An 18,791-nucleotide genomic window follows, 5' to 3' on the forward strand; every position below is an offset into this window, starting at 1 on the left:
AATTGCTTGTGTTGCAGTCGAAACGTCGTGAGAATTTTATTGTTTTATATTTTTATTATTTTATTGTTTCCCTTCTACGTGACTTTACCGAAAGAACCAAGAATATGCATACTCCAGTTTAAACACTTCATCGGGAAACATGTTTTACATTTAATTATATTCATACCCCATGGTACATAGTGCAGTCTCCGACTCGAAAACACTATATCTCAGGCCTGTCATGCATGAAGAAAGGATCATTGCCCGAAACGTCGCTTATTGTATATAATGTTCTATTTTAAGGTAAGTGCTATTGACGAATGTGTTTGAGCTGTGGGTGAGATATAGTGCCCCATGGTTCGTAAACCTGGTCTTCCCCGGTTTTCGGGGCCGTCCAAAAATTATGTCACGCACCTTAGGGGGTGGAGAGGGGGGTCAGACATTTGTGACGATGTGTGACGAGGGGGGGGGGGTTGAGAAATGTGACATCACATTAAAATAAGCAACTTTAAATAAATATAGACAACACGTTCTACTTTTTAATAAATGTTTTTTCCTACAACATCAGAGTGCAGCGCCACATTAAATACGCACTACAATGACAATAGTTTAAAGCGATTTGAAGCATATTTTATTTTCAAAATGGAAATGTTTTTTTTTTTGGGGGGGGGGGGGAAAGCTTTGTGACGTCATATTAGAGGGGGGGGGTCTGACTTTTGTGACAAGGGGGGTGGTCAAAAATCGTCCAAAATCGCGTGACGTCATTTATGGACGGACTCTTAAGCCACACACACGCACATGTAAATGTCCTCCACGCCCCCTTGTAATTATCGCTCAAAAAGAAAGCCCAACCAATTCGAATCGGCCCCATGTCAATCCGCCTTCCCACGTCACGCTGGGCCGGGCCAAGCTACAACTTCCTCCCATCACCCCCTCCCCACACCCCCCCCCGTACTCAATTAACGTGGTGGAGTCCAAGCAGTAAAGCGTGCAAAGCTAACTGGGACGCTTCCAACTCGCCAGGTCGTAGGGGGGTGTAGGTGAATGGTTTACGTGTTTTGTGTCAACGGAGTATTGTGGGCGTACATCGACGGCTGTTATTTATTTAGCTTCAGTTACAACACTGTTTGGTGTCTGGGCGTGTCTGTGTTGGTTCGCGCTGGTTATATAATGAGACGCTCCCCACGTATTGCGACGTTTTGGTCTCTCTGCGCAACGTTAAAAACGCGCTCTTATTTGCCTCGTGGTGTTCATTTCTCATAATCCTTATATTATCTCGTCACCAACGCGTCCAGCTTTCTTACTTTATAAGACATTTCAAAAAGGTGTATTTTTTTATTAAATCCAACGTTTTTTGTTAGGGGGTGGGGGGGCTTGCAAGTAACGGTATGCAGTCTTATCGGTCATTGGTCAAATATCTTTATTTATTTTATTTTAGGATAAATTAACGGGCATCGTCTTGCGCTGGGCTGGGGCCTACCGGACAGGCTTGCCAGTTCGTTATTGTTATAACAACCTCTTATTAAAATTAAAGATACTTGTAGCCAGCGTCGATTTGTGTAAATTGTTATCGCGCAGCTTGATGTGTGAATATTGCGTAAGGTAAAAAATGCGCTCTTGAATTCTTTATATATACGATGTTTATTTCTACACCCGTCTTCATTGTGTAGCTACATACCACTATGTTTAAGGTTTTATACGTAAGTACAATGTCGAAAACGTAACATTGTTTTACGTGATTCTCAGTACAGTACGTGGTATACAGTGTATTATTCATAGTAAAGTGAGCCATTGTGCACTCTCGAATTTCTAGCGTTAATCGGGGTTTTTTGGGTCTTAAAATGCATAACCTAGCAACTATATAACATAATAACGAAGCTTATTTACATTGTAACTAATGTATGGACATAGCGTTGCCTCTGTTTTTTATTATATCTGTGGGTTTTAAACAGGATCGATATTTTGTACAGCAACCGCGCTTTGTACTGTATGTGTGCTAGGTTATAGATTGTGTACAGTCGCATCTATAATGCGTGTTAGAAGCTGTCGTTTTGAACGAAGCTCTATGTATATATTTGTGCCAATAGATTTTCAGGAGTTTAAGAATCGTCGTAACTACTAACAGCAGCGTGTTAGTAATCGTTGGCGTGGCAGTGGAGAGACTCGTGTTAAGAGTAGCCCTGAGAGAGTGACGTTCGCCTTGTTTAAGTGTTGCTTGTTCAAGTATATTAATGATTAGTCCTGGGATTTATATAGTTCCGAGTACTAGTAGGTTAAAGGTAAGCGTCTATGCAAGAATAGTGTCTGGGTTACCAACATCTACTAACATTGTGTTGGTAACGGAATACTATTGACAAGACTCTTAATCCGAGATTTGTACTAAGTGGGGTTGTATTTAAACTGTACCGTTTCGTAATGTAACGCATATTGTATGTATATAATTCAGCAGTGTAGGTTCATGGTTGTATGAAGGTTAGTAACCACTCCCAATGAGCTTCGTAGATCTTAATACAACTTGTTAAAGGTAGGTAGGCAGAAACTATAGATAGTAATTCCATTGGTCTTTAGTTAAAGGTATTACAAATCCAACGTTTGGCATCAGCAGTTTGACTTTAATGTTAAGCAGCTTGCAATACGTACAGTGTTACAAGTTACACACCATCAGGAGTCATTGGTAGGCAACCCGCGAACAGTTACGCAAATTACACGGTAGCCATAACACCCTTTTTGTCGACATTGACTGTAAGACGAATAGGCGGCACATTGTTACATGCGATCAAGATGTGGAGTCCCAACATGTCGCTGGGAAGGGCCCTGGAGTTGGCCAGTAAGCTGGTCGTGGTGCTGTGCGCCTTGCACTTCTTCATCATGCTGGCGCTCTACCTGGACGTACACACTCACACCATGCACGCCCTGCGGCGAGCCGGCGTGGCCAACGTTCCGGCCGCTGGAGCCGCCGCATGGGCGCCCAGGAGTGGCGGTGGCCGGGAGACCCTGGCCTCGAACGGCAGCGTGGGGGCCGCTTTCTCAGAGGGAGCTGCTGGACCCATGGGCGCTGGCAAGACACCTTTGGACCCATGTCCTGACTCGCCCAAGGGCCTCTGTGAGTACTCTGCCTTCTTTAATGCTCTGTCCCGTGCGACCCTATGGGTGTGGTACCTGTCACCCTAACGTTTGTAACGAGTCTTGGCTTGGTAAGACCCAGACGATCGAAACCAGTCCAGAAATGTTTTGCTCAAATATGCTGCTGGATAATATTGGTCTGGGTGATCGACTAAAATATTTGGTATTTTTATGAGGAGATACTGAACGAGGTTTTGCTTATATTTCCATTTGCCCAACTTTGGTACAGAGGGGGAGTGGGAGGGGAAGCCATGTGATGTGCCACGTCATTAGCCGTTTTGTTCTTGTATGCATGGCCCCATTTGTGAATTTACTCATGGATAAGGATTTCCTCACACCCTGTGAGTCATGGGTGTTATTTTACTAGACCAGACCACGTTAGTGATTACGGATTTGCTAAAGGGAAGTGTCATAGATGTGAGATCGCAAAAGTACAGTACATCACATCAATTGATTTTGCTGCATTGCTGCCCGTTGCCCACACGGGTAAGCCCCCTGCAGATCTATGTTTTAACCTGGTTGTACATGGTGGTCGCCCATCAAAGCACTCTCCTTGCTCAAGTTCTGGTTAGCTCCTGAGATCTAGCACATTCTGCAATTAGCCATTTTAGGCCCCAAAACTATTTGACATTCGACCTCCCCCCTTGTCTGCTTTGACATGAGCTCCCATGGTGCCTAGGCCTACCACCCCACCACAAAATTATTCCCATGCCTCTGTTTTACCCAGTTCTTTTAACAGAATTCTTAATATCCGTTTGTTTACTCATGGAGTGTCGACTCGGTTTACAAGAGGGACCCGATTGGAATTAAAGCACATCACGAATGTGCTCATTGTTTGATCTGTGCCTTGAGACTCTTCTCTTACGTGTTCGTATAAAACTTAATGAAGACGCTATGATAGCAAATGTGTGTAGCACTGTATTTTTACATGTGTGGTAAAAAAAACATTGCACTGAAAGAAAATATTTCATAGGGAGCATAAATCGTACATGGAAAGCATCATTTCTAAATTTTTTAATTTTTACATTTAATCCTAATAACACTTTATGCTAATTATTTTAGTCTTCAGGGAATATTAGATTGTATTCCACATTTTGTGTGCTAAAATATAAAAAGACAATTAGTGGAAGAAGACTTCTATATCCTGCATGATAGTAGAACACAGCCCATTAGGGAATACATCATGGGCCATGGCATGACACTCAAGGTTTCCTCCTGACACAGTTTGTAGACTACTACACTCTTAAAAGTGCAGATGAGTGGTTCACATTGCTCTTGGTATTGGGAGATAATTTGTAGATGTGCTATATTTAGGTGAGCAAGGATGTGGACATGCAGCCACATATCCTTATGTCTCCTGCAAGTATGGTCAAATCCTCGACTTACGACCTGGTTCCGTTCTCATTCCCGTTCGTAAGTCGAGCGGTTCGTAAGTCGAAACACGATAATGTACTGTATTTAAATGCCAATACAGTTAGTGTTACGGTTCAACAAAAAATGGAAGGATTGTTAAACTCATAAATAATAAACATTGTACATTTGCATGTAATACTGTAATAAATACTGGTTAGTAAATAAAACATAAAATAAAGTAATATGAATAGAAAAAAAATAGTTTTTTAAAGTAATATGAATAAAAAAAATAGGTGTTATTTTCACTTACCTCGAGTCCTAATGCTGGCTTGTTTGTCGGAAGGGCGTAATGAGTCCCCACAATTGCGTGCACACACACGGAGCCATGCACGCACACAAGACAAATATCCCCTGTATAGGCTTAATAGACTGTTGGGGCAAGTGATGTTAGCGAGTACCTATGAAGCCGGCACAGCACACGATGCGGTGGGTGGTCAGAACTATGGCTGGCTGGCTGCCTGTGTCTTCCCAGTGGCGATGTTTACACACTGCACCAGGTACTTATTTGAGGCCGAATCGACCTAGGGGAGACACAGAACCCATTCAGATAATCATCACTGGTGTTGGTCATGAGCGGACATGGTACTCGGTTTGCCGGATTTGTAGCGCAACACGCGAACCGTTACATTACCACTCCCCACACACACACATAACCACTCCCAGCGGGCTGCTGTGAGTGATTACTTTGCGAAGGATAGCCTGTTGAACTAAATAGTTATGCAGTTCAGTGTTAAAAGTACGAGTTTGCAAATCGATATCTCATGGAAGCTGGTTTGTAAGTGCGGATGTTCGTAAGTCGGGTGTTCATAAGTTGAGGACTGCCTGTACCCAGCTATGTCCGGAGAAACCAAAACTACAGCTAGCTGGCCGAATCATCATGATCCTGGCCAACACATGACGACATTTACACCTTTGCCAAAAGCCTCATGTTTCAGGGCGATGGAGCCAGCACTCCGTGTTCTTCAGCCCAATGTGAAAGGACTATCTTGCGGCTAAATGTTGATGTATGTCATGAATTACCCAGTTCACACAATATCGACAATCTACAGGAGATCCATATTTTAAATGACCAGGAAGGGCATTTCCAAATACCTGGACATGGATATATCTTTTATTCACTTCACTCAAAATATGGCTGTGCAATGTATGTGAAATATGACCTAGTTGGCGTCTGCAGTGTATACAAACCACAAACTTATTCGTGGGGTGTACCAGACAGCCGACCCAACATTCACCATCCAGCAATGTATGGCGGACATTTTGATAGCTACCATACAGAGAACCTTGTGGAGTGGGCATCACAGTGTGATATTAACCTGGTGCACCACTCCAAACAGTGAGGCACCTTTCCGCTTAGCCAGGTAGAATCGGGAATATTCACTGAACCTCTGCTGGGTGAGTGCAGCTCATGGCAATCAAATGCCAGCGTCATGCACTGTTCTGAACAACTTCCCCCGGAATTGGCACTGCCCATCACTACTCGACATCGGACTTACAGCTACCCATCATCACCAGCACCTTAAAACCATGCAACTTTCACAAGACGCAGTGGACAGACTACACTTAAGCGATTGAGTGTGGCATTGTCTTTATCCTGAGAACCATTTCTCAAAAATCGCTGCTTCCAAGTGTACATGAACAACAAGGTCAGCTGCAAAAGAATGGACTGTCTCGGGGTTCTGTTTTGCCCCAACACTTTTCAACATTTACATCAACGACAATTTGTCTACACTGATGATAACTGCATCACAACCAAATCCTGTGACTTTAGCAGCCTGGAAAACACCATGAACATTGACCTAGCCATGGTAGCAGATAACTGCAGCACATGGCGATTCTAGCCAAGCACTAGCAAGACAGTTTGCAGTGTGTTTCATCTGCACAATGTCAGAGCACCCTACAAACTCAAAGTGCACCTAAATGGCCAGTTTGTAAAACGTGTGAAAACTATTGGAGATCTGAAAGGTGCTTTATAATGCTTTGGATTCCTCCAGTATAAAGAAATATTCAAATTCTAATCCAAAGCCAGTGTTCTTTGGAGTGACATTGGACGGGAGTCTGACGTACTGTTCACACCTGGAGAAGACAGCAGGCTCACGGAACTGTCTGTTGGCCCGACCTGCTGGCTTAATGTGGGGGGCTGGTGCCCGGTCACAACGTACGGCGAGCTTCTCCCTGTGTACTACTCTGTAGCATAATACTGTACACCCGCATTAGCTCACACGAAATTTGTGGACATTCAGCTGAATGTCACCATGAGAATCCTCTCTGGTGCAATCAGGACAAACCCTACTACCGTGGCTGACAGTGCTTTGCAACATCCCCCCATCAAAATATACCACCAAAATATACCACCAAACTGCAGTGGCCAAGATGCTGGACAAGGTACATGCGGCACCAGAGGTGCCCCTTCACGTTGATATCTTCAAGCCTCCACCCGTGCGACCTGAGGTCCTCGCACCCAGTGTGGGTATTACCACAGCCCAAAGACTTGGATATGCGGGATACCCGCACTGCCTGGGGCGAGGAATGGAGATTCATGGATGTGACAAAACAAGGACCTCATCAGTGATCCCCCCCCTGGTGAGACACTGCTTAACCAATACATACTTCACCTGGAATGGAACCTTCTACAAGCAAATTGAGGGCACCCCAATGGGCTCCCCCTTATCTCCGGTTGTAGCCAACATCTTCATGGAGAAATTTGAGACGGACGCCATCCAGACTGCCACTCTACGCCCGACCTTATGGAAGAGGTACGTAGACGACACTTTTGTCATCTGGCCACATGGCCGGCCTGCTCTAGACCAATTTCTTGACCATATCAATTCCATACACCCAGCCATCAGATTCACCATGGAAGTCGAAAATGATGGCAAGCTACCCTTTTTGGATGTCCTAATCAAAAGGAGACCTGATGGTTCAATGAGCCACTCTGTCTACAGGAAAGCCACCCACACGGATGCTTATCTAAAACCGGATTCCCACCACCATCCATCCCAGAAGAATTCCCTCATCAAGACTCTATATCATAGAGCCCAATGCATCTCCGACCATGAACACATTTCCAGTGAACTCAAACACGTACGCCAAGCTCTTAAGGCTAATGGTTACTCCGACTACACAATCCGCAAAGCCATCACTCCAACCACCAAGAAGGATCCTGTTGAGGAGCCTTTCAAGACCATCACCTTACCCTACATTGCTGGGGTCACAAAAAAGATCTCCAAAATCCTGATTAAACACAAGATCCAGGTCCGATTCAACACAGTACATAAAATCCGTGATCTGGTACCGTCTGTAAAAGATGTGGTTCCAGACATACAGTACCCTGGTGTCTACAAACTAAGTTGCCTCTGTGGTAGCAGTTACATTGGGGAAACCAAACGACATGTCTCGGACCGCATCCGTGAACATAAAGCTGACCTGAAACACGGTAGGACAAACACCTCAGCCGTGGCAGATCACTGTTACAACTCAGTGGGCTCACATGACATTGACTTCTCCAAGACAGAGGTTCTCTGCAAGCCATCTGGCTATCATGAGAGATTCGTTCATGAGGCGATCCACATTTACAAACACAGAGACAATTTTAACCGAGAAGATGGATTCTGGCTTAGCAATCACTGGAAGGACGTAATAAACCATTTTGATACACATTAGGGTGGGTAGAATAATACATAGTGTTATATTAAAAATGTATAAGGTATAGGGTGATTTATAGCAATACAGTATGTAATTTAATGTTGGTTTTGCCTATGGAAGTATATAGTACGGTATAGACGCGTGTGATGTAAGAGAATAAAGTTTAGATGGAAGCATATTATATATTTTTTTACAACGTAGAATTTTTCATGTATTACTTACTGTTAGTAACTCAGCTTATTGTAGAGTATAGTAAATTTTACTGATGATGCTATGTAGTTTATACTTTAGTTTGTCATGCAGTTTATACTGTAGTTTTTTACGTGGTTGTTTAGTAACTACAGCTACATACTATTAACATTCCTTTCCTTTGTTAATGCTCCCCCCTCCCCCCCTTTGATGCTGCTAATCCTGCATAATGCACGGGCATAGTATTGATTTGGAACCCCCCCCGCCCACCTCCTACGCATTTTCCATATGCTGAATTCCTCTTGATATGCAAATTATTTTGTTTAGGCGCTCTTCTTCCCACCTCTCCCCCCCCTCTAACCCAGCTTAAATATACGCTCCAAGCTTGGGGTGTTTCATTCTTCGCCTGAGGACGGCTGCTTGCGTTGTGGCCGAAACGTCGTGAAAATTGTTTTATTATGTTTTATTTTTATTATTTTATTACTTCCCTTCTACGTGACTTTACCGAAAGAACCAAGAAGAGGAGTGATCCATCTGTCTAGATACCTGGTTTCGACTTCCTAAGGCACCAATGGCTTCAGTTGAACCACTTTTGGTGTGACCACGGGGTGTGTGCCACCTCCAAACATCGATTGCATATGGGACAACCCGCTGTGCTAATGCGAGAAGTAGGAATTATGGTGCACATCGCCGGGCATGCCATACGGACTGGTTGCCTTGCACATAATGGAGGAGGAGGCTGTCACCTAGCTACGAAGCTGTGTGGGCTGAAGTCCAATCACAGAACATTGACATATATGTATTTAATTACCTATATTTTGGTGTATCAGGTGCTCTGTGTGAAAGTCACGTGTTAAAGCATTTGCTTAATAAATGTTGGCGTTTCGTCTTGGGTAATTCCTAGAGGACCTGGACACAATCATTTTCGTCATTGTGGAGCATATAAATGAAAAAAAATATTAGCATGTCCACATACAAATAATACATTATTTCTTATACAACCTTATCGGTTCTTTGCCGTTCTGAACATGCATAATTTCAACAGCATTGATTCGGTATAATCAAATTCTGGACCAGCTTTGACATTAATAATGTCTCATCAACAGTCAGGCTTGCTAGATACACTATATGCAAATTATTTTGTCAAGGCGCTCTTCTTCCCCCCTCCAACCCAGCTTAAATATACGCTCCAAGCTTGGTGGTGTTTCATTCTTCACCTGAGGACGGCTGCTTGCGTTGTGGCCGAAACGTCATGAGAATTATTTTATTATGTTTTATTTTTATTATTTTATTACTTCCCTTCTACGTGACTTTACCGAAAGAACCAAGAAGATGAATCCCTACAGTCACGAAAGCTTTAAATCGAAAAAAGTAACTTATTTAGATTTAATAAATTTCTATTTTATGAATAAGTTACTTTTTACGATTTTATACAAAGTTCGCCAAGTAAACAAACCTTAAATTAGCGTTTTTTAGCATCTTTCATCGCAATTTGTCTCCGCATTTTAAGAAATAACCTAGTTGAATTGCATATCATTGAAAAGCTTATTCTCTGGAGCAGATGTCTAGCTTAGTGATATATGGCTATTTACTTTGCTCTCAAATCTCATTGCTACTAGCATCACAATGCCACAATTGGCATTGCGATTTTCTCAAAATGACATTTTGAATGCCGAGTTTGACAACTCATGTTTCATATTTATGATATTAAACTCATTTTTATTTTAGCGCTTCCAATCGCTTAGGTCGGTCATCATGTAAATGAGTTTTCGCATTATGATTGGATAACCCTAAGTTGTGTGTTTACATGTAACCTGCCATAAGGTACGTTCAAAGCTTAACTGCTCTCGGTATGGAAAAAAAGTTCCCCACCCCTGAACTCGACAGTCAAACAGCAAATGTGTTGTAAACTCTTAGTTGCTTAATATTTGATTTTAAGTACTCTGTCTGTGGCGCTGTCTTGACAGTGGGTCCGTTAAAGGTGGATTTCACAAAGACTCCAACTCTGGAGGAGGTGCAGAAGTCGAACCCGAATGTGGAGCTGGGTGGCCGGTTCCGCCCCAAGGATTGTCTGTCCAGCCAGAAGGTGGCCATCATCATCCCCTTCCGGCACCGGGATGAACACCTCAAGCACTGGCTCTACTACCTGCACCCTGTGCTTCAGCGACAACGCGTAGAGTACGGGGTCTACGTCCTTAACCAGGTTATGTGCAACACAGTTCACCGGGTCAGCCAGAGCATGCATGTCAAATGCAGTCATCAGATGCCACCCTAAGAGTAGTTTTACATCTGATTGCTTTACACATACAACTTAACTTAATTGCCACTTGAACATCACCTAAGTGATGTCACAGGGATGTAAAATTTTACATGTGTGTTCACACAGCTTCGGTTGTAGAAAGCCTTTGATAAAATCGCACCTCCGATTAGCACGGTTGGCTATGTACGGTGTAAAATAATTTGAACATCCATACACATCACCCAGAATGGGCCTGAACGTGACAAATCTCGGACACTAAGTAGGGTTTTGAATGGGCGATCCCCATGCATAACACGTTTTATACAATGCTGTGGGGTCATCTCATGGGTAGCAGAGGCTCGCGCTATAATAGTCAGTGCTGTACTACTTTGCTCCCCAGATTAACCAACCAGCGCCCGCCAGCCGTGTTGAAATTTGATCAATTAACTCCAGTGACCCGCACGACTTTGGAGGCCTTCATGACTTTGGAGGCCTTCATATTGGAGTGTTGACAAAGGGTTTGTACATGTATACATAACCTTTAGAACTTAAAAGTAAATGTGTGAATCGGCAGCCAGTGAAGGGAATAAGTGGAGCCAAGGGCTCTGAAGGTTTTAAAATAGAAATCGCGTGATGATTAGTTATTAGTTGGCATATGCCAGGTGAACGTAACTTAAATGTTAGGTCGGTTCATTTGCGTGATGTGAACACGTTTCATATCATGTAAAACAAGTGCTATCTTAACATAGGTCACATATCCTTGTGAACCTACTGTAAACCATGATGACAATTCAGCTTTTATTGTATCGAATTACAGAAATGTATTCTTGACATTTTGGGTCGACACAGCATTTAACTTCAAGAGCATTTTGTTTAAAAACAAATAATTGCACATCTAATATTCACAGTCCTACGCACAAATGTTTAATAGTTCACTGGAAACCTTAAGCACATGTCATTTAAAGTTCCTGAAGATCTGTTGCTTAGCTTGCAGAATGGCTTTAAATATTTCTTTCAGTCCCCTGGGAATATTTGCAAAGCTAAATAAAAAAAATAAACGCCACTGCCATTATACCACAATGTTTAATTGAGTATTTAAGCTGATGACCCATGTACACAGCAAATATGTCCACATTTTACGTGAACTATAAATCACATTTCAAAATAAGATATTTTTCTTTCGTTTTAGATGGGGGGGGGGGAGTTGAGAATTAATGGGTAAAGTAGTTGGCGTGTGAAAGATGCTTGAACAAAAAAAACAGAAAATGTTTACATATGCCCAGCAAGGTTGCTGACACTACATATAATTCATTTCCTCAGCTGACACATTTCCTGCATTCTGCTCTCTTCCTGCGTGATAGCAAAGTGGAAAATAGTCTAGTGGGGAAGTGAAAAAGTCGGTACACTACGTAATGAACCTGGTGACCTGAGTTTGATTCCCAGCCACGGCTAAACTCGGCGGGCGAGTGATGTCTGCGAGCCGTTTTTGAGTTCCCCCGTTCACCAGCCTGTCTTAGGGTACCACCGTTACCTCACCCCCTACCCCCACTACAGTGCTGTAATGTATTTCCCTAAATGCATTTATTACAATTTCCACATGTTTAACACTATTCACAATATAATACATTCTAGTGCATTTCTGTTTTATATTAGGTAATGTATTCTAAAGTATAAAGTATGTACATTCTTCTGTTAGCTTAAAAAAAATTCATTTTATTAAGAATTATATTCCTTAGATGACTTGGTGCAGCTAAATGCGAAGTATGGCGAGCTGGAGTTTTACTGTATTTTGAAAGTCTGGTAGTTGTAATGCTCGCCACAGCCAAATTACAATGATTGAGTCAGCAATTTGATTACTGCAGCAACCCAGCCATATCTGCTATGATTTAGCAAATATTAAAATTTACCAGGTACTAAATAACTGTGGCACTAAATAAAGATGATTAATTCACTGTCCACGTATTGCCATGTTTTTGCCAAATGTGTTTACAACTTAACTACCTCGCCTGGTATACAGGAGATCATGGGTTCAATCCCGACCCTGACGCCCATATATTTGTAGTTTGCATGTTCTCTCCGTAGTCGTGTGGATTTTTCTCCCGGGTCCTCCGGTTTTCCCCTCCACATTTAGGAACATGCGTTTAAGTATTTAGCGGCTATAAATTTGCACGTGATAAGCCACTTTATTGAGCTATCATTTGTGGCCAGGTCGCTTCTGAAAAATAGCTAAATAGCTCGGTGGGCCTTACCTGATAAAAATAAATAATAGTTTAAATGGTTGAGTTTATATATCCACCGCATATTTGATCGGAGCAGTGGTTTAGTGTTTAGCTCACTGTGCTATGAACCCAACAGCCTGAGGTCCACTCCTGGCCATGCCTAGCTTCAGTGGCGAGCAATATCTTTACTGGTCCTGGGCCCTCCTTCCCCCTTTATCAATCCGCACAGGGCAGTATGGAGAAGTATAGCTTAACAAATTGATGATATGGGGATGGGGGAGACCTTCATCCAGCAGTGGAATGACAAAGGGCTGAGTAAAATTATATAATAGGTAATCAATGCATACCGGAGACAATTTACATGTCAGCAATTTGATTTGCCCCCCCAGTCATATCTTCTCTGAAAAACCATTGCTGTGTCCCTTATGACATTTATATTAAAGATCCTGGAAACATAATTCAATAATTCACTTGAGTATAGACCCTTGTGTGACAAAAATAGGCAACTGTTCCATTGTTATTATGCGTATTCAGTCTTTCTTGGGTGAACTAATGCAATAATAATATTCACTCGTTTGTTTTATTCATGTACAATTAGCACTTGGCATGTAAGCAAAACAATATAAGTACAGTATGTATTCCACACATGAGGCTTTTTTTGCTTTGGGCAAAACTATTCACTTGACTATTATTTATTCAGAAGACATCCACTGAAAAGTGCTGCACAGTCTTGTAAATAGTGTTTCTTCTTTTCAGCCCAGAAGAGATTAATTATTCTGTCGTCTCTTTCTATCTACTATATGTACTGGTTGGAACTAGATATTTTCCATAAATATTATGTTTTACAAGGGCGTGACATAGTACAGTCTGTACGAGTGTATATGTGCATGCAAATACAGTATATACGACAAAATAATTAATCTCTTCTGTTCAGATTTGTGTTTTTTTATTCCTTTTTAATTACTTGCTGGCTGTTTTGTCGTTTGTCTAAAGAAACCTTGCCCATGGCCAAATCACCAGAAATGTACCCGATCTCATCAGATCTCGAGTTAAGGATAGATTGAGGGTGGATAGCAATTGTATTGGCAACCACCATGCATCATGTAACTGGTTGTTATAGGCTGCTGTGGGGCTGTGATGTGTGCAGCAAAAACTGCACAAATTACATTGTTGTACTGTACTATGTTTCCATATCTATGCTCCTCTCTGTCAGCAATCCACACGATGACCAATGGTGAATTATGACCAAATAACTGACGACCCACATGACGTGGCGAGGCCCTCATCCAGCAGTGGATTGACAAAAGGGCTTTACATGTAAAAAAAACACAACCCTTACAAAGTACTGTATTACTACTCTATACTTTATATAAAACGAACAAATAGTATCATTTTATTTGGATTGCTAGTGTGGCATTTTAAGAAAATAATGTTACGTAACTGACTTGCCTTTAATGTTATGTAACTGACTTTCCTTGAACACTATCTGATATTACTTGAAGCAAAAGACAATACATTCCACAGTGGATAAGATTCTGAGGGCTGATGAGGATATGTCACTTGTCTGTGACTAATACAAAAATGTCCTTTCTTGATTGGAAAGCTTTCGTGACTGCAAGAATCCATACTCTTCGGTTCTTTCGGTAAAGTCACGTAGATAGAAAATTTTAATAGATCACGACGTTTCCATCACAACACAAGTGACCGTCTTCAGGTGAGAGAGAGAGAAATCTACTGAAACAAGGTCTTATGTAGGCTTGATATGAGTGCAGCCTCAGGGTAAGAGGGGCGGGGCTTACCCTGAGGCTGCACCCATCTCAAGATTACATAAGGCCTTGTTTCAGTAGCTTTCTCTCTCACCTGAAGACGATTGCTTGTGTTGTGATGGAAACGTCGTGATCTATTAATAATTTTCTATCTACATGACTTTACCGAAAAATGTCCTTGTTTGAATGTTCCCACCCATTACAATCTGTATTGTGTAACATGTTTTTTTAAGAACATGTACACATTCTGCTTGCTTTTCAACATTCCAGTTTCATTAAAAAAAACCTGATCAACTGGCACATTTGCTCACGTGACAGCTTAATTTGATGGGCTGTATAGGGTCGTGGAATGTATAGTCAAATTTGTATTGTATAACCAAACAAACTGAATTGTGTTATTTTAGTTTGAATAGGTACGAACATGTCGTAAGCTATTTTGTCCATTTGACATTTTTCACTCCAGTGTTAAATCAGTTTTGAGAAACGTTAGTGTTTGATATTTTACAAGCCTTCACCGATTATTATCAAGTGTTTGTGGTTTTGATGCTGCTTTTTTCGTGAGACGTCTTGTATTTTAATATTTCCCTAACCCTGGTCATGCATCACGTTATGATGTTGCTGTTTCCATAATGTTGATACATGGTAATACTCCCCTCTTAATTGTTTATCTGTTAAACACTGGCATTTAACCATGAACGTATAAGCCAGTTGACCAGATTCTAACTTATCTTTATTGTATTGTTACATATAATTCATATTTAACCTTATGGCAGTACCCTGGGGTGCCTTAGTACCCCGGCTCTCACGTAATGTCCGTGATGCAGTCGTTTTTAGTCTGTTGATGGTCGGCGATGCGCAATCGACTCAGCTCGACGAGCTGTACACGATGTACCACTACGGTGCGTACGAGCATTAAGGGTTTCAGCGCAATCGTCCTCGCTGTGTTTCGACATCACGGAGTAGCACTGATTTCGGATTGATTGGTACCCCAGTCGCGGAGTTAAGTACACCCCTGGAAAAAAGTGTTCCATAATTAAAATATTTAATTGCCTCGGCCATTTTGTATTATTTGGAACCCCGGGGTACCGCCATAAGGATCGTTTGGTCATTTATTCATTCTCCATTTATCAATCTCTTCTTCAACGTGCAATTTGAGGTTTCATATAAAAAAGATCATAAAGAATGATAATATAAATCTGAAAACACAGCATGTTTATTGAATGTCATACCCAGCAATGGGAGCATACAAACAGTAAAAGAAAGCTCATGATTGGTACTGACAGTCCTGGCTATGAGTCCTGTATCAATTCCCATGGGTCTGGTGTCAAATACCAATGGCTCCCTCATCTTTGATATGAGAATCATAGGTTCCTGGTATCAGCATCCTCACCTGCACTCCTGGATATTCAGTAAAATAGATTGTTCATGTGCTTGTAAATAGCTGTTGGAAATCCATAGAATGGCAGAGTTTTCCAAAATGTTGAGTTCTTAAGCACGGACTATGGGCTTGTTCTTGCAACTCATGGTTCATTTTAAGTTCACGAGGATTCTGAGATATGGTCCTTCTAGACTGGATCTTGAGAAACTGAAGGATGAAAAGGTATCCAATAAGATTGCTGTGGCAGCCTCAACCCAGTTTAAGGAGTTCAGTTTTCTGAAAGATCTTGGGCGACCATGTTGGTGGTTGCTCAAAGCTAATTGGGAATCGGGAACAGGGCAAGAAAGACCTGGGTTCCGAGGAGACAGTTCAGAGGAGTTGTGCAGCCAGGTTGGACAACAACAAAATATGGCCTGCACAGGAAAGCTGCGTCATCAGGTGAAATTCTCTGAGGAGGGACAAAGTGTGTTGGGTTCAGGATACTGTATATTGTTGGTGAGGTTGTGAGCCACTGTTCGTCGAATGACTCTCCCTGCTTTTCAAGCCCTCAGAGTCCTCCAACGCCCATACCGCAGGGAACTTTTAGTACGGCAGCTCATGGTAGGTTATTTTCTGGTCATCATCACTGTAGGACCAACTGGGCCTGAGTACTTTGAGCAGCTCTATGTCTAATACTGTTTCTTCGGTGGGCTGCTGCTCCATCGATATAATTGCTCCGCCAAAAAGTGAGCAGATTGAATAGAAGGAAAGCTGCTCAAATCTGTTTTTTTCTGGAAAATTTCTGAAGGCGGGTGGGCTCGCATACAGTTGTACAAGCGTGACATCTGGCAGTCTGGTATCATTCCGGCTGACTAGCTCATGCCATACAATTGTATGGTCCCTCTGAGGCCATAATTTAATTCTGCATATCCAGAGATGAACTCGTGGCACCAACATTGTGCAGAGATTGTTTCCGTGAGAGCCCGAGTTTTAATTCGGGCAGTAGTTGCCTGTGATAAAATAAAGGTCTCAAGCATAGAGAGTTGATGATGGGTCTAAGCCTGGCCACCAATGACTACAGAAAAATCATTACATTACATGTAGTTTCGCTCTTAATTTGACTTTCAGCTCTGAGAATAAAATATATCGATTTGACTGTGATGTGACAAACATATTGCGCTCACGATAGAGCCGATGGGAGAGTTCTGCCCTCTACTGTGTGGACCGGGTCACTCAAAGAAATCTCAGAGGTAGCTCCGTAATACCTGCTTTCTTTGACTTAAATAACATGATTGGTTGCACCGCTGTGCGAGAGATTTCAACGGATACCTTGTGTTACGCCATGACACTAATCGCAAATTTGAAATAAAAATGGGGATGAAGACAATTTTAAACTATTTCGTAGTCTGCAACTACATGTTTGGAGTGGGTTTTTATTTAAATGGGTTTTTGTTTTTTTATCATGAAAATGTCAAGGGTGTAACCTCATTTCCGCCCGAATCTGGCATGACTCTCCCATTATTTTATTCATTATAGCCCTTATGGTCAACTCTCCTAACTAATGTGGCTTTTGTCAAAGGAATGTCTCAAAAGTGACGTGTACAATATCAGCACTGTCATTTTTTTGGAGGGTAATTTTTATTGGAGGATGCTGTACAAAGGTGTGTTTGCTCTTTAAAGGAATTTGTACAAAGGGCTCTGTTTTACAGCATTGTAAAGTGGTCCTGTTACATTAGGGCAGACAATATGACACTAACTGCAGTGTGTGAAAAGTTTTGTGCTTCGTAATCTTCGTCCCATTATTTTGTCTTTGAGCAGAGGTTTAGTGGACATACTGTTGCTGAATTGCTTTCAACCATGAAAAGCAACCCAACAATGCACATTAATTTGAATTATCACATTTTTTAAACCACCGCCTTTTACATAAACCACTGCTTTTGGCTGATTTTGGGAACTGCTGATGTAACTCTTTGCATGCCTTTCTCTCTGTCTGAAACAATAATGTCCCTGGGATTATCTATTTAATGGGGTGGTGGTGCTCACCTTTAATCCAACACTGTCGAAGTAAGGGTTGGTAGACCACAATTATTGTCTTTCTCCAATCCCGTGGGGCATCGAGGAGGTGCCAAACCTCGGCTCACCAGAAGGCGATACAGCAAACGTGGACTCCGCCTGTTCCATATTTATGGGATAGTGCAGGGGTCGGAAACTAAAATAACAAGAAGAGCCATTTTTTTACTGAATATTTCAAGAGCTTAAATTCACATGAATAACGTCATGAAGCAGTCCTTAAAGAGCCGCAAGCGGCTCCGGAGCTGCAGGTTGCCGACCCCTGGGATGGATATTACCCCCCCCCTTCGCATGCGTGGGTTTTCCCCCGGGTGCTGCAGTTTCCTCCCGCATTTAAACACTCAGTCGTTGACTGATAACACCTGAATATATAGAGGATGGTAGAGCTTGGAGAGTAATTTGGTGCCGGTACACTGTGCGGCAAAATAAAAGATAACAAAAGGACTGCACCAAAGAATGCAGAAAATTTGAAAGTGAATAAAAAATGTATGTATTTGCAATGAGAGTAGTTTTTACAGTGTGAAATTGTTAGTATTCTTGTTAGAAATGTTTGAATAGGGGCGACTTTTATCCATTTTTCTGCAGTTATTCTAGACTAAAATGAAATGCCACAGTTTTAGAGCTCTGTTAAATATAAGAAACCACATGCTCTGCGAGCGTGCAACAGCCCTACACTGGATTTAAACCACATTTCAAATTAGGAGAGATGTCATGCTTAAAGGCTAAACACAAGCTTGTCTCCTGTAGAAAGGCTTCGACCATTGTTACTGCCAGATATTATGCTATGGATA

At 42.0% G+C, this 18,791-nt stretch overlaps 1 protein-coding gene across 2 annotated transcripts in view; it reads left to right on the forward strand.

The window, feature by feature from the left end:
- The first annotated feature begins 731 nt into the window (after positions 1–731).
- Positions 732–18,791, forward strand: part of LOC144726679 (beta-1,4-galactosyltransferase 2-like) — a 30,409-nt gene continuing 12,349 nt past the window's right edge. Inside the window, exons 1-2 of one of the 2 annotated variants that reach the window (XM_078605466.1) lie at positions 732–3,082; positions 10,317–10,552. In XM_078605466.1, coding sequence (XP_078461592.1) covers positions 2,761–3,082; positions 10,317–10,552 — 558 coding nt within the window. In that variant the 5' untranslated portion in view covers positions 732–2,760. The remainder of the gene's footprint in view (positions 3,083–10,316; positions 10,553–18,791) is intronic. The other variant, XM_078605465.1, reaches the window with a different exon arrangement.

This window comes from Lampetra planeri, chromosome 24 (genome assembly GCF_965212315.1).
Source record: "Lampetra planeri chromosome 24, kcLamPlan1.2.h2, whole genome shotgun sequence".
Lineage (NCBI taxonomy): Eukaryota > Metazoa > Chordata > Hyperoartia > Petromyzontiformes > Petromyzontidae > Lampetra > Lampetra planeri.